Source organism: Crocodylus siamensis, chromosome 5 (assembly GCF_052110815.1).
Source record: "Crocodylus siamensis isolate JL-2025a chromosome 5, ASM5211081v1, whole genome shotgun sequence".
NCBI classification, from domain to species: Eukaryota; Metazoa; Chordata; order Crocodylia; family Crocodylidae; genus Crocodylus; species Crocodylus siamensis.
Genome location: NC_143399.1, coordinates 75,188,823 through 75,215,865, shown reverse-complemented (window position 1 = coordinate 75,215,865; position 27,043 = coordinate 75,188,823). Strand labels below are relative to the sequence as shown.

Here is a 27,043-nt window from a genome sequence, read left to right as displayed (position 1 = left end):
TTAAAACTAAGCAGTACCATAACTGAGAAGTGGAGAATCAGGGCAGCATCCCTACATATTGTCTTTGGCAAAGGTACAAAAATAGCCACCACCACAGCTGTCACAGATCTGTCCTGTTGTGCTTCTGGGAATTAGTAACAAAAGGCAGTGAAGACGGAAGGCATTTACTCACTTTTGGGTATTAACAGTTTTTCAGGGACTTAAGCAGGGTAAAATAGGATTATTCTTTATCAGGTAGGCTATGACCAGACCACTTTAAATGGGCTTTACAGAGGAAGTGGGGTTTGCTGCTCAGAAGTGCACATTAGCTTTTCTCACTGAACTGTTACCTCTGTCTACTCATATACTGATATAAATGAGCTGAACCCACTAACTGTAAACCTGAATGGAAAAGGTTTTAAAATGACACTTCTTTACCCTACTTCTATGTTTGTTCACACCTGTAAGACATATTAGAACAGTTTATAGTGATATAATTTAATAGTGGTATAAATATTATACCAATCCACATGCTTGGATACATCTGGCATCGGGCTCAGAGGGTAGTAATCAACAGTTTGATGTCTAGCTGGAAGCCGGTATCAAGTGGAGTGCCCCAGGGGTCGGTCCTGAGACCAGTTTTGTTCAATGCCTCCATCGATGACCTGGAAGATGGCATAGAGTGCACCCTTAGCAAGTTTGTAGGTGCCACCAAGCTGGGAGGAGTAGTAGGTCAGGGAGATAGACTGGAGGGTAGGGATAAGATTCAGAGTGACCTAGACAAATTGAAGGATTGGGCCAAAAGAAATCTCATAAGGGTCAACAAGGCCAAGTGCAAAGTTCTGCGCTTAGGATGGAACAATCCCATGCACTGGTACAGGCTGGGGGCTGACTGCCTGGGCAGCAGCTCTGCAGGAAAGGACCTGGGGGTTACAGTGGACAATAAACTGAATATGAGCCAGCAGTGTGCCCTTGTTGCCAAGAAGACTAATGGCATACTGTGCTACATTGGTAGTTGTGTTGCCAGCAGCTCAAGGGAAGTGATTATTCCCCTCTATTCAGAACTGGTGAGGCCACATGTCAATTACTGTATTCAGTTTTGGGCCCCCCACTACGGAAAGGATGTAGACAAATTGGAGAGAGTCCAGCAGAGTGCAACAAAAATTATGAGGGGGCTGAGGCATTTGAGGAGAGGCTGAGACAACTGGACTTATTTAGTCTACAGAAGAGAGGACTGAGGGGATTTAATAGCAGCCTTCAACTACCTGAGGCTGGTTCCAAAGAGGATGGAGTTAGACAGATTTCAGTGTTGGTAGATGACAGAACAAGGAGCAATGGTCTCAAGTTTCAGCAAGGGAAGTTTTGGCTAGATATTAGGAATAATTTTCTCACTAGGAGGGTAGTAAAATACTAGAACAGGTTACCCAGAGAAGTTGTGGAATCTCCATCCTTGGAGATTTTTAAGACCTGGCTAGACAAAGCCATGGCTGGGATGATCTAGTTGGGGGCGGTTCTGCTTTGAGCAGGGGTTGGACTAGATGACCTCCTGAGGTCCCTTCCAACTCTAATTTTCTATGATTCTATGCCTAATAGATAGAATAGGATCTTGTCCATAAAATACAAAAGGTGCACTGCAAATGATATTCTATGCTACACTTATAATATGTATGGAGTCCCTCCTCTTTCTCCATACCTTGGCCTGTGAGTTTGATTTAATATATCATATTATAATGACTTCATCTCTGTAGTATTTGCACATCCATTTTCAATCACCTGATGAGGCTGCTATGTTTTTTGGATTTATTCATCTGAGTCAAAAACAAAGGAAAAGGGAAGGGCCTTGGTAGTGAGCCCTTGATTCAGATATGTTGTTGAGGGAAGAAACAAATTTATAGTTTTCTGTCTTTGTAACAAAACCTGCAATAAGAATATTTTTTATAAAAAGAATGAATAAGGAACAAAGTGTTTAGCTAGCTGCTGTCAAAACAACACAGATTATATAGGCTGTTGCCTTGATTTGTCTTAGCTTTATAGGAAAATAATGTTTTTCTTTAAACACTTATGGTTGTTTTTTTTTAACTTTTCTAAGAAGAAGATATTCCTAAATTCATATGCACTCAATCATATACCTTTTTATTCTCTAAAAGATTGTAGCCTTTATACATGTAGGTTGCTAAGAATTTGATAAACTGCAGTCTCCTGCTTGATAAATCCTGCCTAATGAATGTCCCTGTAATTGTTTTAACTTCCCTTTCATTCTAGTTTGACTCTGAGGCCTTTTTTTTAACATCTCTGCCCTCTTTGTTACCTTTTCTAATGGTTTGTTGTTCCAACTAATAGGGTGCTCCTGGGTTGCTCCTAGGCATTTCGTACGATAACAGCACTTCTGCTCTGTTTCTTTAATATTGACACACTCCTAGTGTTGTATTTGCTGTGGCTGGCTAATGAGATGAATATAGTATATTTCTGTCATCTTGCTCTCACTGATCCTTTCTTCAGCCTCTACTCTATGGCTACCTGGGACTTAACCCACTGTGCCATTTCTTTCAGCTTCAGCTAAATCTTTAATACTTTCCTGTGTATATTTTCAAAATCACCCTGTTTCTGCCTGCACTTTTTTCTGAAGTTCCTTGGTACTAATCATAATCTTTTTGTGCACTGGTGAACTCCTGTTTCTAGGCATAAACAATATGTGTTCTCCATGTGTGGCCCCTTTTTCAGGTCATCAGCGTACAACATCCAAGCAGTTTTAAGTATACACATCCTGAAGTTGGGTGCGCAACTGCCATAGGCCTTGGACTCGGAGACATTTTGCCTGAACAGTGCACATGCACTGCCCTCTTCTTCTGCTCAGTACCAATAGGATAAAGAGAAGTGTGCACTTCCTGCTTTCCAGGTCTTCTCACCTGCCATTGGCTAGCAATGAAAGACACTATGGCTTGGTTATTTGAGGCCTACAACACATGCTCAAAGTCATTTTGTGAGTTTTTGCCTCTTCTTTGATCTCTCTATTCCTGTACCTGTTTTATTAAACACCCAAACCAACCTTCTCCCCCAATACTGGGATTTAAGACAAGTCAATCCTTTGATACTGCCATGCCTACCTGTGCCAATATAGACATTCTAAGGACCTATATTGCCTCATAGGATCTCATGTCTCCAGGAAACGTTCAACATACATTACATTTTGACAACCATCACCAGAAAGGAGAATGAGAACAGACTCTGAGTCTTTCTGGGTCTTAAGATATGGCTCAAAACTATGTGCCTTCCAGTACCATTTCATCAGCAAGAGTGCATATGTCCTTACCTCTGGTAGGACCTTCAGTAGTTCAGTTTGCATGAGGAAGATCTGGATTTGGTATCACTTTGCACTCTCCAGGCCTATAAGGATGCCATTGAAGCTTGTAAAACCTCTGAGACTTTCTGGCCCAATACAGTTTTCAGTGAAGCTTATAGAGATTTGGCACCGGTGTTCCAGCACAGTTATCTGGCTTTGTGTCTTGTCCTCAGTCAGATCCAAAGAAATATGGGTATACATACCTCTGGCATTCTTTGACCATCCCTCTGTGCAAGATTAGTCATGTAACTCCCATGGCCATTTCCGCTCTAACTTTGGGATCCCTGGTCTTGGCTTTCTCCCAGGCAGAGTAAATGGCAATTTTGGCATGATCCCTGTTCCATAGTTTCATAGTTGGAAGGGACCTGAGCAGATCATCAAGTCCGACCCGCTGCCATGGGCAGGAAGGAATGCTGGGGTCAAACGACCCTGGCTAAGTGATTATCTAGCCTCCTTTTGAAGACCCCCAGGATAGGAGCAAGCACCACTTCCCTTGGATGTTGGTTCCAGATCCTAGCCACCCTGACTGAAGTAGTGCCTCCTGGTATCTAGCCTGAATCTACTCTCGGTCAACTTATGGCCGTTATTCCTCATTACTCCTGGAACAGGGACTCTCCCATAGCCTGCTGGTTCCCGTTGGCCAGTTTGTAGACAGCCACCAGATTCCCCTCTCAGCCTTCTCTTGTGGAGGCTGAATAAGTTCAGGTCCCATAGCCTCTCCTCGTAGGGCCTGCTTTGCTGCCCCCTGATCATGCAGGTGACCTTCCTCTGGACCCTCTCAGTACTATCTACATCCCTCCTGAAGTGTGGCGCCCAGAACTGGATGCAGTACTCTAACTGCAGCCTGACCAGTATCGCTTAGAGGGGAAGGATCACCTCCTTGGACCTGCTTGTGATGCATGATAAGGTGCGGTTAGCCTTACTGACTATATCTTCACATTGGCAGCCCATGTTCATCTTGGAATCAATAATGACAACAAGATCCTTTTCTGCCTCTATGCTGACAAGAAGGGAGTTCCCCAGCCTGTAGGTATGCTGCTGGTTCTTCCTCCCCAGGTGCAGTACCTTGCACTTGTCAGTATTGAATCCCATCGTGTTCTCATCCACCTGCCCCTGTAACCTGTCTAGATCTAGTTGCAGCCTGTCCCTCTCCCCCAGCGTGCCCACTTCTCCCCACATCTTAGTGTCATCTGCGAATTTGAACAAGGCACTTTTCACCCCCTCATCCAAGTTTCTGATGAAGATGTTGAACAATGTGGGCCCAAGGACCGAGTCCTGGGGGACCCCACTGCCCACATCCCTCCAGGTCGAAAAAGACCCATCCACCACCACTCTCTGGGTGTGGCCCTCCAGCCAATTTGTAACCCATCTGACTATGTAGGCATTAACACCATATCTCCTCATTTCTTAATGAGAATGGGGTAAGAGACAGTATTGAAGGCCTTCCTAAAGTCCAGAAATACTATGTCCACCGCGACACCTGCATCCAAGGATTTTGTGACCTATTCATATGAGGCCACCAGGTTGGTTTGACAGGACCTGCCTCGAATGAACCCATTTTGGTTGCCTCTAAGCATGATCTCCCCTGCTGGTCCTTCGCAGATGTGCTCCTGGATAATTTTCTCAAAGAGCATCCCCAGAACCGAGGTAAAACTAATGGGCCTGTAGTTTCCTGGGTCCTCCTTTCTCCCTTTTTTTGAAAATGGGGACCACATTGGCCCTTTTCCAGTCTTCCGGCACCTCGCCAGAGCACCATGAGTGCTCATAAAGCTGGGCCGGGGTCCCTCAATGACCTCTGCTAATTCCCTCAGCACTCTGGGGTAGAGATTGTCAGGACCTTCTGACTTGAACAGTCTAAACCCACCAGAAGTTCCCTGACTAGGTCTTCACTGACCCTGGGCCTGGCAGTGCCTCCCCTGGGTCCATCAGGGATCCCAGTGGGAGGGATGCCCCCAGTCCCTGCTCAAAAAGATGGAGGCAAAGAAATTGTTAAAGAGGTTAGCTTTATTGTGTGGTGTGACCACCAGGTTTCCTAGCGTATTCTGCAGAGGCCCTACGTTTCCTGGTACCTTTTTTTTACCCCCTATGTATTTGAAAAAGGACTTCTTGTTATCCTTATCCAGGTTGCTAGTCCCAGTTCCACAATGTGTAATGATAAGTTCTCAGCTATACTCTGCAGAAAGGATGGTACTACCAATACAATACTTCCAGAACCAGCCCTATTGGCCCTATCATCCTGCTCATGGTTCTAGTATTGGACCTGCAGCCTTGCCTTCACCTCTAAATACTAACTTGTTAAAGTCCCTGCTCTGACATCAAGCACAATTGCACTTAATTCATGGATCTGTCTCAAGAGCCCAGAGACACTAAAAGAAGACAGTCTGGGGCCACTAGTGTTCCCAGATAGATTTCTTTCAATATAATAAAATGGCTGTAGGGCTTCTGTCTGTTTTATATGGTTGTCTTTTTCATAATGGCCCCTCAGCCTTCCCCTGCCACTGGGGAGAGATCAGTCTCTATCTGGACATCTTCACCATGTCCACAGGGGTGTGGACATTTGGTTCCCCAGGCATAACTAGTGGTGGCACACCTTGTGTCTCCACTAGTTGTCCCTGGGGAACACCTGTGCCAATCACCCTCTGGCATGCAGCAGGTTACCACAGGTGGGGAAGGGGAGGCTGGGGCCAGCCTAGAGCTAGCCCCAGAAACCTTACCTAGGGTCCTGGGGGCCTCCTGGGGCTGCAGAAGCAATGATCCTGCCACTTGGAGGCTGGCTGACAGAGCATAGCTCCGGGAAGCCAGACTGTGGTTTGAGTGGTGTGAACTGCTGCCACATGTGCCGCTCTGCTTTTATTTTGCATGGGGGGGTGGTAATTCTTTGACTTCTGGTGACCCCATGCTGCTCTTTTGCAGCTCAGAGAACAGTTGAATGTACAGTGTGTGGGACTTCAGACAAAGTGGGGTCTGGGAGCTCCCTACTGTTGGGGCAGGGGGACATTGTCCCTGCCTGGGCTCTGGGGGCAGACCCCGCCCTGGCAGCAGGCAGTTCCCAGGAGCAGGAAACAATCTCCTGCACCCTGCTGCCCACCTGACTGGGAGCATATTTGCTCCCAGTCAGCCATCTACATGTGCTGTACTGCACAGCAAATAATCAGCAGTAAAATTGCTACTTGTATTTATAGGTAGCAAATTTACTTGCTATTAGAGCAAATTACTGCGCAGTTAGCACCTGCACATGTAGATGGTAATGCTTACTGCACAGTAATTATCTCTAGTCTCAAGTAAAGCATTGCATGTAGACACGCCCCTTGGCATCAACATCACAATTTTTTGTAGCTATTGCCACTACCTTTTCTAGATCAGAAGGATTCTGAGTTAGAGAGCAAAACAGAGTTAGAGAGCAGATGGCTTCTGAGGGACTCATCCACTGTCATCTTTCTGCCTGATGAGGCTCTCATGCCTCCTTCATCTCATGAGATGGATAACTTGTAGGGTTTTCAGGAGTCTAGCCCTTCAGATCTCTCTTGAGAATGTCAGTAGACCTGCTCACAGACTAGTTGACAAATTGCAAGGTTCAGGCCTTACTGAAGTGTTCAGGCCAATTAACAAGATGCTAATGGATCCAGCTAGGTTGTTTTGGAAGATTTCTGCCTCTTTCTGAGACTGAGAGCATAGACCAGAAGCATCAGATCCATCCCAGCAAGCCTGAGTACCTCTATACTCATCCAGTACCACCCTTGAAGGGAGTAACCACAACAGCTAGAAATCCAGTCAGCTATACTGAACTACTAAAGAAAAAGAATCCAAGCATGTTGAGCTCTGTGGCTAACCAGTTCTCTTACCCTCCATTTCTTGAATACCCAGTTACTGAGTCCTTCCAGGAAGATAGAGCTTTCCTCTGTGCAAATTCTTTACCAGCATGTGAGGCTCCTGTCTGAAGGACGTAAAGTAGCTAATAGTTCACTTCAATTAGTTCTGGATGCTGTTGCCCCATGTCCATGGTCCTAGTCATTTAACATTCTTTGTAGCTACAGGGCTCTGGGTTTCCAAAGAGCTCTCAGCCACAAGACTGCCGGTATCTTGATGCCAGGTTTAGCTTCAAGCTTGGCTGTGAGATATCCAGATTACAGGGAAGCTTCTGTTCAGTACTAGAGTGGCACAGTCCCAGTGGTTCAGTTCTCCCTGATACGAGGGAAGGACCTTTCCCATATATATAAAAAAGCTAGAATTTTTCCCTTTATTACTTGTCTGATGATGATTTTAAATCAAACCTTTCAGGTTGGAGAACCAACATTAGCCTCTGAGCCCTTATCTTATATATAGCTTATACATTTCTGTAGCTTCTTCTATCTGAAGTATCCTTGAGGACTTATCACAAGATCCTGCCCTGATTCCACCTGAATCTGATATTGGACTGTGTTGAATGTGATACTAGGCTGCTAAGGTGAAGGCGCCTTTGCATTCAGAGCTCAGTCCACTACAGTCCACTCAGTTTTCATAACTTCCCTGTGCAGTGTCTCCACTGGTGGGAGGCCATCCGGAATTTCTTTCATAACTTAATAGAATATGACACGGTTACAGATGGTACATGTCTTTTGGACAGATGTTGCATTTGGCAGACTGGTCCTTCAGTTACTGTTTGGTTCACTTCATGTACATCCAAAGCAGAAATGCATATAGACTCACCCAGAGCAGAGACAATGTAGACAATAGTTGAAGGAGAAAAGTTCATTTACCGATAACTGGAGTTTCTGAAGATGTATTATCCACATGCACATCCTAAAATATTTTCCTTAGATTTGCAAATAACAGAAGATTATACAGTTGAGAGAAAACTTAGAGAGAGAAAGCCATCCATCCTTTATCCTTCTATGTAGAGCACAAGGAGAGGTGGAGCTATGGCATACTGTTTGGGTAATGGTAAAGGAAAGAGACTCCAAGTTTGAGTGCTGTGGTGCATATTCATTTGGACCATCTAAAAAAACTCCAGTTACTGGGGGGGGGTAACTTCTTTTTTTCTGCCACTGTTACAAACAAGACTTGCCATTAGCTTTTCAGGGGAAAAAATTAAAAACTTAAGTTTTAAGTGTTATTAGGTTTGATTAAAAAAAAAAATACTGGATGAGGTTCTTCAGTCTAGATAATCATGATTGACCTTCTGGCCTTAAAATCTGTTAGCCTCTGGCAATTCACTGCTTATCTCCTCCCACTTAATCTGCAATTATTTACTGCCATTCTCTGGCTTTTTATCCAGACAGTTATTTTACTCAATTGAGCACTTTACTATCCAGACAGTACTCACTAATCTTCTACATTAGTCTTTCATCTGGGGCTACCCTGAATGTCTTTTTGAAGTATTATATATTTGTCATGTGTTTCTCCTGTCAATGTCACTTGCATTGTTTAAATTAGTTGATAGCTGTGGAAAAGTGGAAAAAAAGATAAGTTAGAAAAATTCTATGAGTGTTTCTGGAGAAGTGAGAGAGCTATAATGCCATTCTGTTAAGATTTCTTTTACTTACAAATACATAGTTTGTCAGATACCTTTTAAAACCTTTTATTGCCTTTTTAATTGTACATCTTTGATTGTGGCCATTAAAACATTTCCCTGTATTTTAAAAATGATATATTTAATAAGAAAGCAGGCCATAAAGGAAATTATACAAACTACGCATGCCTAACCAAAGTGATTTCCTTCTATGACAAGATGATGGGCTTTGTGGAGGGGGAGATATAACTCAATTTCAGAAAGGCTTCTGATACTGTTTCCCACAATATTCTTGTAAGTAAGCTAAAGAAGTATAGCCTAGATAAAGCAGTATAGCCTAGATACATCTACTATAAGATTTATCTACTATACATAACTGGTTGGATAATCATACTCAAAGAATAGTCACTAATGGCTGGGTCTTAGATTGGGAGAAGAGGTATCAAGTGAGGTTTCCACCAGCGGGACTGTCCGAGGGCTAGTGGCATCCAATATTGGAGTCTGAAACTGAGTGCACACTTAATTTGGGAAAACATCAAATAGGGTAGGGTAGCAGGCACCTTAGCAGACAGGATAAACATTTACAATTACCTTGATCAACTGGAAAAATGGTTAATGAAAATGAGGATGAAATTCAATAAGGATAAATGCAAAGTATTACATGGAGGAAGTTACAATCAAATGTACATAAATAAAATGACTGGCTAGGCTGCAGTACTGTAACAAAAGGTCTGGGTATTATATTGGATTACTGTGCAAGCTGAATGAGTCAACAATATAATATTGTTACAAAGAAGATAATAGCATACTAAGATGTATTACAAAAATGTCATATTCAAGGTCACAGGAACTGAGTCCTACATTTTTCAGCACTGGTAAGGCCTCATCTGGAGTACCGTATCCAGTTTTGGGCTCCACACTTCAAGAAAGGGTGAACAAATTGGATAGAGTCCAGGGGAGTTCAACAAAAATAATTAAATGTCCATAAAACATGACTGCTGTATTTGGGGCAGACCTGGCTTCTTGCAAACACAGCAAGCAGTGGCTGTCTGCCTGAGGGATGACTTGTCTCCAGTGGGAATATGACTTTTCAAAGGTTGATACCCTGAAGCATGAGGTTTTATCTCCTGTCCAATATACTTGTTGTTATTATTAAAAATTATTCCTCTGAATAATCAACATAAACATCCAGTCCTCCCCAGAATCTTGCTAAATTCTTGCCCTGAACAACATCCTATGGCTAGAACATCTACAGTGTTATTACATGTTGTGGGAAAAAGTATTTACTTAGTTTTGAATTTGTCCCCTTTCAGTTTTGTTGGTTGTCTCCTTTTGTTACCAGGAAGGGAGAACAGACATTCTTGACCTTCCCTCTTGGCATTTCTAATGAACTCCATTTAGTGTTTTACTAATATTTCATTTTTAGAATGCATACAAGGATAGAATCTTGATTATATTTTCTTGCTTGCTTCAAGAAAGGAAAGGAATTTGGTACTAGTCTGCTTGTGCCCCTGGCTATATTTTTAGGAAGTGAAAGTTTTATCAATACTGCTGAATCACTTCTTTGGGCTGGGAGTTAAGCAGGTATATAGGGTCTTTTACCCTAATGCCTACAGACCCTAGGTTCACAGAGCACAACCAGAAAAATATTTCTTGCCTTGCATAAACATGCAGTTGATGTGAAAAACTAGCTTGCAGAATATGGCATCCTCTTTGGTAGGAGTATAATATCTGGACTTTTTTTTTTTTGCCTTCCTCAGAAGCATAGGGTATTGGCCACAGCCAAAGCTGTGCATTTTGACTAGGGCATGCAGATGCTTCTGTTGGGACTTAAACCCAGAGGCTCCTGTCTAGAGGGTCCTGCTCCTTGACTTCAGGTCAGATTGATTGCCCCATTTGAGATCAGGAAGGAATTTTACCCCATGTTCAGATTGGTGTGAAGCATGGGGGTTGTACCCTGCTCTGTAGTGGAAAGGATTTGGAGCATGGTCCTTTTCCTTGGTTCTCTTGAGTGTATTTTACTACTTCCTGTTCTTGCCATGTCAGAACATTGACCATGCCATCTTCATTTGGCTTTACTTATAGCACATAAGAGGATATTTTTGATGTTTCAAACGTTAGGCCTAATAGTTGTATATGAGAGTTGCTCCCACTGTTTTTAATAATAGGTTAGCCATGTCATCCACCCTGTGGGGCTCCCCATAGGTCCAGAAATTTAGCAGTAGTGTTACACTGGGGCGGGCCATGGCCAGATCTAGTACACGGGCATAGCCAGTAGGTAGATCTGATGTGCAGGGCAAGCCAGCATGCAGGGTTGCCCCATGGACTGGGTTAGTCTGACCTGCACATCAGATCTACACACCAACCACATACCAACCACCAACCACATACACCAACCCCACCTGTGGAATCCAGCCTTCAAACTGGCCCCATGGCACTCACCTACCCCTTTTTCTTCTTTTCGTGTCCATGTCATTAAACTACATGTTTTTCCTGAATCGTGCACAAGCAATAACTTTCCATTGCTGCTGTGAGGTCCGTCTTCACATAGGACTCACCAAGGAGTCAGCAAACAAGCAGGTGCTTTTTAGTCTGCATTTCACTGCACTTGCATATATTCATGTCATTAAAGTAGCCCCATTTGATCCTGTTTGCATGCACAGTTTGCATGCACAGGTGATTCAGGCCAGTCTAGATCAGCATTACCATGTTGGCCAGTCTAGATCAGCCTCTCTGAGAAGGTCCTCCTGGGCCTCCAGGTCCATTTCAGAGCACCTGAGTGTGCATAGCCTTTCCTTCCATAACCTCAGTCGTGCCCTGTTAGCCATCATGTGCAACACTGGTCACCAAACTCTTTCACATGTGACCATAGAGTGGATGCCTGGGGTATTCCATCTGCCTTGATCCTTTCTTCTGATATGAGGTGGTGCAATGCCATCCAGTAAGTACAGGCTGTCCTTCAGTGCTGACTTTAGACATCCTATGACAGCTGTCATTTAGAACTGGGCCTAGCTTCTTGCCATGAAGTGATTGTTCCCATAGTGGACATGCATATTCTACAGTGGAGTAAAACACGGTAATAGCAGTGTTCATAATATAGCTGGATTCACTCCCCACTTTGAGGTGACCAACTTTCAAAATATATTGTTGTAGGTGGTGACTTTCCCTTTCATCTTCTCTGTATGTGCTTTGAAGGTAAGCGTTCAGTCCAGTGTAACCCCCAAGTACATAGGGTTCAGTTGATTAGTCAGTGGGATTCCATCCCAGGTGATGTTTAGTTTCTACTTGACTTCTCCATGGTTTAGGTGAAAAGCTATGATCTGGGTCTTGGTTGGGTTGGTGGGAAACTTGTTCTTATTGTAGTAATCTGAGAGGTTGCTCAGTGCACATGTTAGTCTGTTCTCAACAATGGTGAAGTCCTTTTCTTGCAACGTGTTCATTAGCATATATAACACTCCTCATATTACCCTGTATGAGTTGGGTATTGGTATATATGTTAAAAATGATTGTTGCTAGCCTGCCACCAAGCGAGAGGCCATTTTGTTGTCATCTCCAGTGGCTCCATTTCTTCCACAGTTCTATGTAAAAATGTCTGGTCTTCAAATGAGATTGGATAAGCTGCACTAGGTGGTAGTTACATGTCATATTGTAGAATTTGGCAAGCATGTTTCGGTGGTTGTCTGTCATATGCCGCTGATAGGTCTACAAACACAACACCTGTTATCCTTTTCTTGAATCCATCTTCTGTATGCTGGGTGATAGCTAGTGGAGGACCTGCCTAGTCTGAATCTGACTTGTTCTGGTATTAGATGTTGTTCGATATGAGGTGAAAGACAATTGAGAATAAGGCATTTGTAAAGTTTATAAAGAAAGCACAGAAGTGACACAGCCTAAATTTCTCTGGGCCAGAGGCATCTTTCCCTGGATTTAATAGAACTGTTACACAGGATAGTTGCCATAGTGTAGAGATTCTAAAGGTTGATAAGCAATTGTTAAAAAGGTGTAATACACGTAAGTTTGTTGAGGCACCAGAGTGCTTGATCTGCTCTTTGCATATACCATTGAGTCCAGCTGCTTTGCCGTTCTTCAAGTGATTTATTCCTGCATCAAGTTAATCTATTGTAGGTGACATGCTAAATTGATTTTCCTCTGGATCAGTTTGCTGTCTAACCGTATTTTAGGCTGTTCAGATCTTTACTGTTGAGTAGAAGCTGGTGAGCTACCTGGGTGGCTGTGATGTTGTGATATTGCTGTACTTTCTTCAGGTCGTTACTCAGCTTGCAAATGGTTGTTAAGCATGCTTTCCTGCTAGTGTGGGTAGTATCTGTTCCTTTGATCAATTCTTTCCATTTCCATCACCTTTCTTCTTGGAGCTTGTTAGTTAGGACTGTCCCTGCCACAATAGTGTCTTCTGAGAGAGGATCTATTTGAAACATTTACTGGTATTTTTTCTATTTAGCTGCTAGCATGGGAGTAAATCCTGGTAGATACCTCTTGGAGGTTTTGCTTAGTGGATTCACGAAAAGCTCATAGTTATCTAAGACTGGTTTGATATGTGTCACCTTTTTGTCAAGGTGTTCAGAAAAGCCTCTCCAGTCTGCTTTTTTAAAGTTGAAGCATCTGTGCATTGGTACCATATTTGGAGCTCCAGCTACCATAACAGGCATAACAGAAGCACTCACATCATGGCCTCTGTCAGATTTCAATGAATCTGCTAAATTCCACTAAATACCTTATAATCACCAATCTCTCACTAGTTTACGATGATTCCTATAGGGATGATCCTGCCTCGAGAAGGGAATTGGATTAGATGACCTCTTGAGGTCCCTTCAAGCCTGACTTTTTGATGGTCTGTGATTTCTATGATTCTGTGATCATGTGTTCATTGCCTTTCCCTGAGTCAGGGGCTACTGCTGGGAAACAAGTTCTACCCGCTTCCTTTCATGGCAGGTGTATCCCAGCTAGCAGTTAGGGGAAATAATAGGCTCAGAGGTACCTTGAGCACCTGCCCCAGTGCTGGTCTCAGGTTCTCCCATGACAGAGACTAACCGAGGTATCAGACCATACCCTCAGTACCCATCTGAGCTATTGGCAATGCCTAATTGCCAGGGCATGGGCCATATGAAGCGGGAGTGAAAAGATGGAAATTATTTCTCAGCGGTGTTTTAAGGCCCAACAGAGAGGTGGTATAAATATGACCAATAAGACTAAGGCCAAGTACAGACAGTCAAAAAGCCCGAGGCTGAATTAATTCAGTCTTTGCAGGTTAGTCTAAGCTTGCAGAGATTAAACTGACAAACAAGTGAACAGACTTTTGATTCAGGAAATGTAGCCACGTGTCTGCAGTGGCTCAAGCCAGATGCTGGGAGGTGCTAGAGCGTGCCTTACAGCCACTGCTAAAGTGAAGAAAGGATTCCTCTATGGCTTTCCCTACCCTCCCTGCTGGAGTATAAGGGGCATTGCCAGGCCCCAGCCCATACTCTGCCTGGCCTTTCTTTTCATGCTGCCCCTGAGATCTCTGTGATTTGCAGTCCAAAATTACAGCAGCAGGACTCTGCAGGGTTTCTCATCACTTCCTCTTCCTGCTTCCTAGTGCCTCTGGGATTTGTAGTCCATGGTTGCAGCTAGCAGAATGGAGAGCAGGAGATGTGGCCAGCACGCTGAGCCCCACTGCCTGGCCCCAGACCCTAGACCCCAGCTGGGGTTTGCAGTAAACCAGCCCTCACTGCTAAGGCTAGGGAGTAGAGAGGTGTGGCTAGCCCTGCTCTCTGGAGCAGACAGCACAGTCCAGCCCAGGGCTGAAAGCATGCTGAGGCATTGTGATTTAACTTGAACCAGGAAGGGGTCTGGGACAGAAGTTTCATAAACCAGTATGACACAAATCTGTTAAGTCTGTATTCAGCCAGGTTTATCTTAAATCTGTTTTGGCTGTTTTGAAACTTGTTTATGTGTACCTAACTTCTGTTCTGTTACAGGTTTAAACCAGTTTTTGATGACTTTAACTGGTTTATATGTAACTTCTGTCCCTAGCCCTCGAGACTGATCTCTGCTGGGAAAAATCTTGTCCTCAGCAAATTCTTTTTAATTTTAAATAAATTTATAATCGTGTTGTTAAAGTATTTCAATTCTATGCATGTACAGTGGCTCCATGATTTGTTTACTGTGCTTATTTGTTTACTTTTTCTTTAGATTTGAAGATGGGACAGTTTCCTTTCTTGATATCATTGCACTGAAACATGGATTTGATGCTTTGGAAAGACTTACAGGTCAGTCTCAAATGTGACCAGCACAGAAAGTGATTTTCCAAATTAATTTGTAAGGCATATCTTGTATCTGATCTTATTTTATATTCCTGTAATTTAATTCACAGAGATAGATTTGTCCTACTGTTTCCTGGTCTGAGACCAGGACCACATGAGTGACTGGGTATATTCAATTTTAGCAGATAAGATTTTTTTTCAAGTCACTGTGGGTCACTGGTAGTAAACAAAAAATATCTGTGGACCTTTTCCTAAATACACATGTAAAGTCTTGAGCTGCTCAAACATGTGAAACTTACACTACATGCATAGACACAAAAATGTAGAAAAAATATTGGTCATAATTAGCTGAGCTGACTTCAATTGTAGTATCAGCAATAAGGTTTTCTAGTGCACTTAAAGACCTAAAGGTGTTTGCCCTGATGCAGAAGAGCTTTTTGTGAGATGGGAAAGCTAATCATGGGGGAACCAGTAAAAGCAATTTAGTGAAGTCCCCAACACTGCTTGGTATATAGTAAATATTGTTCTATTATCTATCTAGAAACTTCCCAAATGATTTTTACTTTTTACAACAGAATAGATTGCATCATTGTGGTGTATTTTAATGGAAGTATTGTGAAAAATATCTTGTGCTTCTACTCTTTTTATATAGCCTTTTTCCTGGGCAGCTATATATCTTATGAAAAAAACCATAACCACATGATTGTAAACCCACTGTGAAAATAATTCAAGAGTTTGAGTACTAGTCATCTCTTAACTAATCACTTCTTGGATTGTAAAAAGCAGGATCTGGGAGAGGTATTAAGGAATTCAGAGCTATGAAAAGCTTCCTTGGCTGACATGATTTAAAACTGATCTGATGAGTGAATGGTCTCATTTTGATTTTTTCGTAAATACTTATATAATTCAAATATGCATCCCTTCATAATAAGATGGTTTGGGTTTGTTTTTTTTTATTATTGAAGTTACCCAACTAGTGACATGCTTATACTGCTGGGATGAAAAACATATTTCCCACTTTACTGAGATGTTCACTATATGCAAAGAAATTATGCACCTACATGGTGATAGCACACAATTTAGTAAAATGAAAAGTATTTTCAACTTCTGCTGGAAACTAGCAGTCAGCTATATTCATATAATCTATGACACAATATTTACTTTTAACCACTGCTTTCATAGTTTCATAGTTGGTAGGGTTGGAAGGGACCTAAGCAGATCATCTAGTCCAACCCCCTGCCATGGGCAGGAAAGGAGGCTGGGGTTAAATGATTCTGGGGGTCCCTGATTCTGGGGGACTGTCACATAAAAAGATACATGTAAATGGCACTTTGATTTATGGAATGAGAGTTCTAGCCCTCAAACTCAGAAAGCCTTTGCAGAGAATGTACATTAGAAAGCAGGTCACATTTGTGCATTGCTCCTTTCTGCAGGAGGTATGTGCTTTTAGGGAGCCTGAAGAGCTCCTAATAGAGGTATGAATAGGACTGCCAGAAAATGCTGGAACCTTCAGATCCTTTTCAGAGCTCATTGTCTGAGCCCCTGTGAAATATTTAGCAAAAATTAAAGTTGCACTACCTTGTAGAAAAAGTGTGAGTATATAGTATCAGAACCGCTAGCTCCTTGTTAAGTTAGTGCAAGGGGTATTGTTGACTCTAGGATATATAATATGTCTTTGTTTATACTAACTGCATCTTATTAGGCCTAGTAATACAACCCTAAGAGCATCTGTTTTTGCAATTAGGTTAGTGGCCTATTCGGAAAATTCATAAGATTACATATAGGGAGTGATCTTCCTATTGAGCACATATATAAGAAAGCTCTTTTGTATTGTTTATTTGCACACAAAGAATACACTGACCTCATGAAACTGGCGTTTTGCTTGCTAGTTGCACACAGCAGTATGTGCATAGCTGTCATGAAACATTTGAACCTCAGCCTTTTGTCCAGCTTAGTTTGTTATTTTCAAGCACAGATGCATCAAACACATGCATCTAACCCAAAAGGAACCCATGTCCAGAGAGCCATTGGCTGCATGCTCGGCAGCGGACCCAGAAGTGGACCAGAAGTACTTCTGGTTCACTTCCAGGTCCACTGCCGAGCATGTGGTGGGGGGGACACTCTGTGTCCCCCCTGGCTTAGTGATTAGCCATGGGAGGGACCCTGGGTGACCTCCAGACCCAGGATGGACCAGTCGCCGAGTGGGGCAGGCACGGTGGGGGGACCCCTGTGCGCTCCCTGGCAGACCCTGAAGTGGACTGGAAGTGCTTCTGGTCTACTTCCGGGTCTGCTGCCAAGCGTGCTGGGGAGCCCCCGAGGCTCCCGTGGGATACTCCATCCATCCCAGCAGTGCAGCATTCACAAGCCGCCTGGTACCTTAAGGTGTGTAGAAAAAAACTTTTAAAGCTGCATCTATGTCCAAATCATCAAATCTTGCCAAATCTCCCTGAATTGATTCGGAGGGTTCAGATTTCATTCGGAGAGATTCCATTCTTGATTCGATTTGGATTCAGAGATTTGGCCACCGAATCAGGCCAAATCAAATCAGCAACCAAAGCTTTGCACAGTCCTACTGGGCATCTGTATTTCCTGTTGGCTTCAACAGAGGTTTCAGATGTTCAGCACCACTCAGGATTTGACCCCATGCTTAAAAACTAATTATGGTCTTGATAAAGGAGGAGTGTTGCGAGAAGACTTGTGTAGCTCTTCAAAGTCTCATTCCAATGGAAACCTATAGCAGAGCTTTCACTGACCACTGGAAGCCTAACAGAGTCCCTGAGAAATAAGGATTTTCTACTTTGTGATGCAGATTACAGATGAGGCGAGCCTGTGGTGTGTACATACTTTTGTTATAAACTGCTTTCATACACTGTATTACACCAAGCAGATTCATTCTTGTCTGAAGAAGCATCTCAGTGGAATTCAGGAGCAAACTTTGGTTAATGGTGGAGGAATGAGGTTAGAGACCTGACAGGAAAGGAGAGTTCATAGTAGCATCCTGTTGTGTTTTCATCTCAGTCTTCTGCTAGCACTTAATTCACCTAAATAAATTACAGAGTTAATAAGGTCTTATGTTGAAAGGAGAAAAAAAACCCCAACAAAACTTTTTTCTCCACTTTTGGGTGCAAGTAAGCTTTATAGTAACAAAATAAAGTAATGGTGAAATATATAAAGGCATGAATGAACAATCTCTTGAGGCCTTTCACTCTTTATTCCCACTTCAGATTTGCTTCCTGTACTGCACCAATGATAAAAGCTAAAGCAACCAAAATGACTTGGAGTTTGTGTGCCTGTCTGCCTCTCTAAAATTATCTGCAGTACCTTTTACACTTTAATATTGGAGTGGCTCATTTGTTTCTGGTGGTAGTTTTTTTGAGGGAAAGGGGCCAGGGGAAGGCAGCATTTTCTACATCTGGCTTGTTTATTAGTCAGTTCTGGTCATGAATTTTCTTTGTAGTATGCAAAATAATGCTTCTAGGCAAGAATAAATTGCTTCATAGAAATGGGAATGAAATGATCACTTTCTGCATGTCATGATTTGTATATCTTAGATGCATCAGACTTCATTATCTCTAGCACTCATCAATAGCCATGTTTAACTGGTTCAAATAGCAAAGCAGATGCATTTATACTACTCTGTGGGGAGTGTGGTGAATTATTATATTTGCCTCATCAATAAAACCATTTTTGACTGTATCAGCACCATATCTGTTGTCAATATGGTTGGATAAGCTCATAACAAGATCTTCTGTGATATCTCTTATGTTCAGAGAAGCTGTGTATTGCTACCCTTAAGAGGCTAAAACACTTCAATCTACACGATGGACAGCTTAATAAGTTTCCTAGTGCAGTAGGTGCATTATTTGATATATAACAAAACTAGACATTGAAATAACTTCTCAAAATAGCTTGATTCTGTCTGGTAATACATGTTAGTAATGCATGTTAGGAATAATGCTAAGTTGATGAATTCTTTAATATAATTATGTTTTGTGATATCCCTTAATTTGTAGAATGTCTCAATTTTTTTAAACATTTTTCAAAAGTGGAGATTTTTATGAAAAAATAAATGTGAAAATAGAGTTTTAAAACAAAATTGAAAAAAGAACTTATGGGGATTGTGCTTTTTCAGTTTTCTTTTTCCTTATCCATCCCTTTTTATGGGGAAAAAATAGAAAAATTATGTGTTTTTAAGGCCTATGAAACAAAAGGGATTTAGACACTTTGTTAGTTTTTTCTTTAATTAGCCCAATGCTCATAGCAGCAGCATGATAGGGAACTGTCTATTATCCCAGTTTTACAGCAAGGGGATAAAGCAACTTCCTCAAATTCTCAGATAAAGTCTGCAGTGGGAATTGAATTCTGCTAAAAGTTCCAGGACAGGTACCTTTTATTCTAGACAGTCTTCCATCTCTGAGTGATGCCTACAAGACATGTGGTTCCCCAGTGATTCCATGTAGATAGGGACTTAGCCTCTATCATACTATAACCTAAATAATTCCAAGACAATATTCTTTTCGTTACTACCTTCTACATGGTAGAATGTTTTCCATTATGGACTTGATCCTGCAGAGACTAGATCAAGACCAGCCATTTACACCTATGTATAGTCTGGAAAAGTGATTGGAAGATGCAGGGATGTGTAGAACATGACTCTTAGATGCACTGATATGTAGAAGGTGGCTTAGCAACATACATTCTATGACAAAATGTGTTTCACATCTCTGCTTACAAAAACTAGGCCCAGCAGTAAGCCCTTTGAGCCTCCATTCTGCCTGTTCTTCCCTATGACCTACCCCTCTTGGACTCTGTTTACTGGTACCAAAATGAGAGGTCAGTCAGGGAGCAAGAGAGTGTCAAACCATGCCTTGTAGAGAGGTGTCTACAATGCTGAGCAGCTTGTATGCCCTTGATGAACTGTTGTGCACTGGGTCAGCTCTGGGTAAACCTTGATCATGTTAATTCCTAGATCAGCAGTTCCCAGCCTTATTGTCGTGACCCATTTTGGGTCACAATGATAAAAAATGAGGTTGCGAAGACACTCAACAGTGTTAACTAATTGTGATGAAAATCACAGGAAAAAAACCAGAAATGGTGCATTCCCCTTACAGGCCGGCAGGGTTCTAGCCTGCAAGGAGCTGCTTGGGGCTGGGGGGAGTGGGAGGAGGGCCATCAGGCAGGGGCTGCCACATGCACATGCAGATGCACACATGCACGTGGCAGCCGGGCAATGTGGAAAGCAGCTTCTGCAGTTTCTTCCAGGTAAGTCTATGGTGGGGAGGGCAGATTGAGGCCCCCACAGTGAGGGAGGGAATAGGGCAGGGCTGGGACTGGGGGGCACTGCCAAGCTGGGTCACTGCATGGGGCTTGGAACTGGGGCAGAAATGTGGGGCCCAGCTGAGGCAGCAAGGCGAAGCCACAAGTGGCTTGTCTGGTGGTGGCAGTGGGGCTGGCTCCCTGCCACTGCATGCACTCCTGGGGAGAGAAGCATGGGGGGCATGTGCCCCCCAGATTTCTGTGTGCCGTGGGGCTAGATGTGGGCTGCCTGCTGCAGGCTTGGGGCTCCTCACCCTTCTGCCCTCCCTCTTGATGGGTTGTAGAGGCCCTCAGAGGGAGAGCAGTAGGGCAGAGAGCCCTGAGCCCACTGCGGGCAGCCTACATCCTCTCCCCCATTCCCGACAGACTCCGCTCTAGCCGTGCCATCCATGCAGGGAGCGGGTGTTGATTTTGTCTGCATCATTTTGTGGTCACAAAAAATTTCCACTGTTTCAGTGGAGTCATGCTGAGGAAAAGGTTGGGAAGCACTGTCCTAGATATTCTCTAAATGCTTACAACCTGTATAATATTATATCCAGTGCTTTGGATTTATTGTATTCCCATCAGTATTTTTTCACCTCCTACATATCTCCTATTACTATCAAAAATTTCCAATGTTAGTTAATTTCTATGGAAGCATATCAATACCTGTTGAAAATAAACCATCAGCATTTGTAGAACAGAGCCTGTGGTATTTCGGAAAAAGAAATACTTTATAATGCAAAAGTGATTTCAGATTTGTTTACTTTCATGCAACTTCCTCACACTTTAACTGTCATAGACTTTTAGTGGCAAGATGTACAGTGAGATGTGTATTGCTTATGAAATTCAGTTTTCTCCAGACCCCAGAGAATTTGCTTTGCATTCATCTTATGCTAAAAGAAATTCTCATTCTGGGTTTCGAATAGACTGGAATAGTAAGAAGTAAACTAAACAATGCATATTTATTATGATGATTGTTGTTAATTTTGCCCTTTTGTAAAAAGTACCTCTCTAATTCATGTGGGATGTGATGGATTTGGATTGTATCAGTGTGATTCTTTTTAATCAGGAGAGAAACTGATGGAAGATAAATCAGGCAATAGAATTTGATAATGAATATGTGTTATAAAAGAAAAATCTGTTTCTTAGTCTAGTATCATTTTGATTGAGTTCTTGACAGTCTTGGCTTTAAGGTGATATTTAGCAAGAAGGCATAGTTTATGCTAGAATTACATCTTGATGCATGTTTACTTAAACCTTTTTCAGGCACCTTGTGTCTTAGTATTTTAATATTATGTTTGGCATTAGCTGAAAAATGTTTTTGCCCATGATTTAACATCTTTATAAATAAAAGCAAGGAAAATTAATTTGCACTAATTTTCAAATGAAGTATCTCATCACTCTGTCTAACTAGGGAAACATTTGTTCCATTCTTCCCAGGATATGTTCATTTACACTTTCCCCATTATTTTATATTTTTGTTTTCTGTTTATGTATAACCCTTTCCTATGCTACCTCACAAGTAATCAAATAAGTGAATATTCCCTCCTTTCCCATTAATCTTAGCTGGCAAGTGCACCTCGTGAGAAGTTTGGAAGATTATCTGAAACTATGGTAGCAGTAAGAAAAAAGGCAGAGCATGAGTCTCCTTCTACATTGGTTTCACATTGCTCTAATATAAGGAATACCATAACTGTATATATTACTTTATGTACACAAACCCATAATTGCATGTTTTTTTACATGACATTTTAATATGCAGTAAAATAGGCTACCGCATGTTACAGTGCACATGTAGACACACCCTCTGTCTACTAATTTTATGCTGACTTGTTCCATCATCAGATTTGGAACCTGTAGATCCCCATATGAAACTTCAGCATGTCACGCCCCATAACGCCTGTGCACCCTTGACCTGCGAGCCTGGGTCAGCACGACCGGCTTGGCACAAGGAGGGGGATTTATGACCGGGCAGGTGGGTGTTAACGGCAAGCAGGAGTCAGTATGATTTAAACACAGCGTGATGGTTTCACAAAAGATTTATTTTACTTACGCTTCTGATGTACTGGAGCGTAGGCAGAGGAGCTGATTGATTTATTCAGTTACAGCATGCAGATATCATGTTATCCAGCATTTACAGGGTAGGTAAGACAGTTGCTTCCGAGCGATTCATATAAGCCGTTGCAGTCTGCAGATTACTGAGAGCTCTTGATAAGAAAGATAACACCAGAGATAGAGAGATAAACGGGGATACGCCAGAAAGATAACGTAGGTGGAGAGAAATATTCGTGCACAATCTGTTCTTCTTGAGTGTATATGCAGTTCTCTGCTTTGGGCGGAAGTTCTTTCAAAGTTATACTTTTCACAGGTAACCAATTAGTATACGCCAATTATAAATAATTAATGAGTTGGCACTTGTGCTTTCTTTGTTTGCTCAGGTTTCATAAAAAAGGGAGGTTATTTTTACTTGGGTGGTACTGGTTCTGTTTGGTCACAGGATAGCGCACGTAGCATATTTAATTTTACAGCTTTAGTAAAGTCAGCTAATCTCGTTACTATAGGTACTTTATCTTTTGTGCTGGGCCGCCAAGGTCAGTTTCTCTCTCTCGTATGAGAACTTAAGTAATTTGAAATGAGGCACAGATAGGGGTGTGTATATGCAGCACTGTTAATACAGCGGGATAAATTACAATTATAGAGTTTGTTGTGTTAGCCTCTGACCCTTTGCCATTTGACCTTTTGCCATCAGCATCTGAAATCAAAGACTTTGATCTTTGACACAGCAAATCAAGTAACTGGTAGCAACAGTTAATTGATATCCACTACTTGAACTAGTACTAAAGGGTAATGAAATGCCCACTTTACAGTGGGCTTACACCAGAGAATGTGTGAAAATGAAGCAACTTGTGTCCATTCCAGATGCTGAAGAGCTGTTCTGTGCTGCGCACATACTCGTCTGCAAGTTTCCTCCTGACCCCTTCTACTCCATCCCCTTCAATCTGCTCTGTCCCAATCCTCTTGTTCCTTGCCCCCCAAGTGCTATTCTCTTTGCCTACTCAGTCCCAGCCTCCATTTCTCTGGCTTCTCCTTCTAGTCCCAGTTTCCTTGCCAGCCAGTCCATATTTGCAGATGACATCAAGCTGAGGGGAATAGTAAATATATTGGATGGTAGGGGTAGGATTCAGAGTGACCTAGACAAATTGGAGGACTGAGCCAAAAGAAATCTCATGAGGTTCAACAAGGGCAAGTGAAAATTCCTGCGCTTAGAGCAGAACAAACCCATGTACCAGTACAGGCCGGGAGTTGACTGGCTGGGCAGCAGCTCTGCACAAAAAGACCTGGGGGTTACAGTGGACAATACACTGAATGTAAGTCAGCAGTGTGCACCTGTTGCCAAGAAGGCTAATGGCATACTGGGCTGCACTGGTGGGCATGTTGCCAGTAAGTCAAGGGAAGTGATTATTCCCCTCTATTCAGCACTGTTGAGGCCACATCTGGAGTACTGTATTCAGTTTTGGGGCCCCACTACAGGACAGATGTCGATAAATTGGAGAGGGTCCTGAAGAAGACAACAAAAATGGTGAAGGTGCTGGGACACATGACTTCTGAGGAGAGTCTGAGGGAACTGGGCTTATTTAGTCTACAAAAGAGAAGAATGAATGAAAAGGGATTTAATAGCAGCCTTCAACTACCTGAAGTGAGGTTCAAAAGAGGATAGAACTAGACTGTTCTCAGTGTTGGCAGATGACAGAACTAAGAGCAATCGTCTCAAGTTGCAGCAAGGGAAGTTTAGGTTAGATATTAGGAAGAATTTTTTCACTAGGAGGGCAGTAAAACAGGTTACCCAAAGAGGTGGTGGAATCTCTGTCCTTGGTGGTTTTTAAGACCCCGGTGGACAAAGCTTTGGCTGGCATGATGTAGTTGGGGCTGGTTCTGCTTTGACCAGAGGGGTGAACTAGGTGACCTCCTGAGGTCCCTCCCAACCCTAATTTTATATGATTCTATGATCTCTCCCTCTCAGCTCCCTTCTAGTTCCTATCCTCACACCAAAGCATTTTATTTACTCTTACCCTCAGTTATGCCAATGTCCACCTCCCCAATTTTATTTACTGGTTCCCAGTTTCTCCTAGTACCCAAGCTTCTTGTCCAATCCTACAATTCCCACCCACAATCTCTCTCCTCCACCTCCAGTCCCAGTCTCCCCAAACTATTTGTTCAATTCTGCTGTTTTTCTTTCCCTCTTATTTCACCTTTTTTCCCTCTCTGCATTCCAGGCAGATGTCATCTTCCCCCAGCCTGCCTGGATAACAAGAGCAAGCTATACCCAACTTCTGCAACTTCTAGTCAGATGAATATATTGTTGGAAACTGTGCTTGGACTTTGTGTTCAGACATTATTCCAGGATGAGCAAAAAGACAAAGAACAGATTAGATATAAGAAATTGTTTACTTCCAAAAGACACCGGAATATCTCTTGGTTTTTGTTTGTTTGTTTTTGTGGCTGGCAAACAGACTTTTTTTCTTGTTAACTTTAACCCCCAGGTGAACTTGGCTGAGAGAACAAAAATAAATGAATCATTTCCTTTTTTTTCTAGTTGCTTCTGCTGCTAGCATGTCATGTCAGTCTGTGTTTTCTTAGCTTTCATTTTGTGAATTAAAACAAACAAAACATTGTTTATACCTTTTGAAGTCCAATTGAACTACAAGAACCTGATTTCAAGAACGCTGAGAGAAAAGAATTAGCACATGTAATCCTTCCAACTGCCTTTGCAGAGTATAATCTGTTTATGAGGTTTATTTCTGGAAACAAAAAAGATTTTATTTGTATTCTGGGGGGGTGGGGTTCTTTGTTTATTGGGGGGCATTTTTTTTTTAATATCAATTCACTGATGTCAGTCCATATTGTATCTGCTATATGGGCCTAGCTAGGGCTGTACTGGAAGAATCCAGGCTGGTCTTTCCCCAGCCATGTAGTTTAACATAGAAGAGTTAGTAAAGCTGTGTAATGTTGTTTGCTTACCCAGTTTTAAACCACAGTCAGCAGCTAGAGTTAAGAAAATATTTCCAAGGAATTGAGACACAGAGGAAACACATGTCTTGTTACATGCTTACCTTCTAAAAAGAACTGCAGCACAGCAGATACTAAATATTTCTTGCAGGAGCTAATTGCTGTGTTTTCTGATAGAAGCAGCAAAACATATCTGCAGTGGCGCCATCTGGTGTTTGTGTGTTGTTGCTAACCAGAGCGGATCACATCTTTTCAGTAGAACCTTTTTGTGCTAAGGAAACCTTACCTTAAGGTGTGTGGCCAAGAGTATGCTAGTTAGTGTGGCTTCATGGGGTGAGGAAAGAATTTCCCATAGCTGGTGTGGGTTTATGCGCTACCTGCACTAATAGTCCAGTTCAGAGGCAGGGCTACCAGGCACTTTCATCCAGCCCGTGGTACCCTGCCCAGCCATTCTGCCCACGGGGGTGGGAGTGAGGTATCCACATATACATCCCCCCAACATGCTCTATTACACCTTGCTCCCCCCCTCGTGGGCAGAAGGGCCCAGCGTAGCCAGCACACAGCTTCCAAGCAGGGCAGCTGCTGCCACTGCTGCAGCTGCTGGTGGACCTGCTTGGCTTCCCTGGCATCCCCCTCACTGTGGGCAGTGAGTAGAGAAGCAGCAGGCATGGGGGCAGGGGCTGCAGCTGTGTGGGAGCACGGAGCATGGGGCTGGGGCTGGCAGCAGCATAGGGCCTGTGCCCAGGGGTTGGCAGCATTGTGGAGCTTGAGCTTGGATGGATATGAGGGATCGTGGGGGTCCCCCTCCCCACCCCAAATTCCCCCCCTCTTGCATGCAACCCTGGCAGGCAGAGGTGACAGCAGCAGCAGATAGAGGTGCTTCTACACAGTGGCACACAGCTCTAGCCAGCACTGCACATCATGGCTAGAAGTTCAGCCCCACTAGGCCATTTCTACCCCTGGCACTCCCTGCCACACACACTCAGCCCAACATTTGTGTGCCACTGGAAGGAAGCTCCTTGCACTGGAGCCAGCTGCCTTTGTCACTCCCTGCCACACAGGTCCTGGGACTCTGCCAGAAGTGGAAGGGAACCCCAGCCCCTGCTTCCCTGAAGAGTTCCAGGACCTACATGGCAAAGAGCAGTGAAAACAGCCAGCTCCGGCACATGTGGCTTCCCTCCAGTTGTGTGCAAATGCAGGGACTGCATGTGCACGATAGAGAGTGCCAGCAATAGAGGTGGCCTGTCTGGGCTGTGCTTCTTGCCACGATGTGGAGTGGTGGCTGGAGCCACATGCCATTGAGCACAAGCACATTATGCTGGGCACAAGCACCCTGAGCACCCATGCCTGCTGCTGCTGCACCATGGGGGAGTGTGGGGGGTCCCCACACCCCTCCTCACCCTCGCTCACACCACAAATGTCACAAGCACACACCATTTATCCCCAACCTCCCACATATACACCCCCTCATGCATAACCTATGCCCCACACACACACCCCCCCTCACAAACCTGGGCCCACATACCCACACCTCACCACACACCCCCAACACACTCCTCACCATATACACACACCCACCATGTGTGCACGCGCGCACACACACACACACACACACACACACAAGATACAAGGCTAATAATTTATTTTTGAGTTATTATGCAATCATCTGTA

At 43.2% G+C, this 27,043-nt stretch overlaps 1 protein-coding gene across 4 annotated transcripts in view; it reads left to right on the top strand.

Moving 5' to 3' along the window:
• The window catches only part of MOCOS (molybdenum cofactor sulfurase), a 406,903-nt gene that overhangs the window by 215,679 nt on the left and 164,181 nt on the right, over window positions 1-27,043 (top strand). For all 4 annotated transcript variants that reach the window (XM_090049140.1, XM_090049141.1, XM_090049143.1 and 1 more), the window contains one exon: window positions 14,997-15,073. In XM_090049140.1, the coding sequence (XP_089905266.1) occupies window positions 14,997-15,073 (77 nt within the window). The remainder of the gene's footprint in view (window positions 1-14,996; window positions 15,074-27,043) is intronic.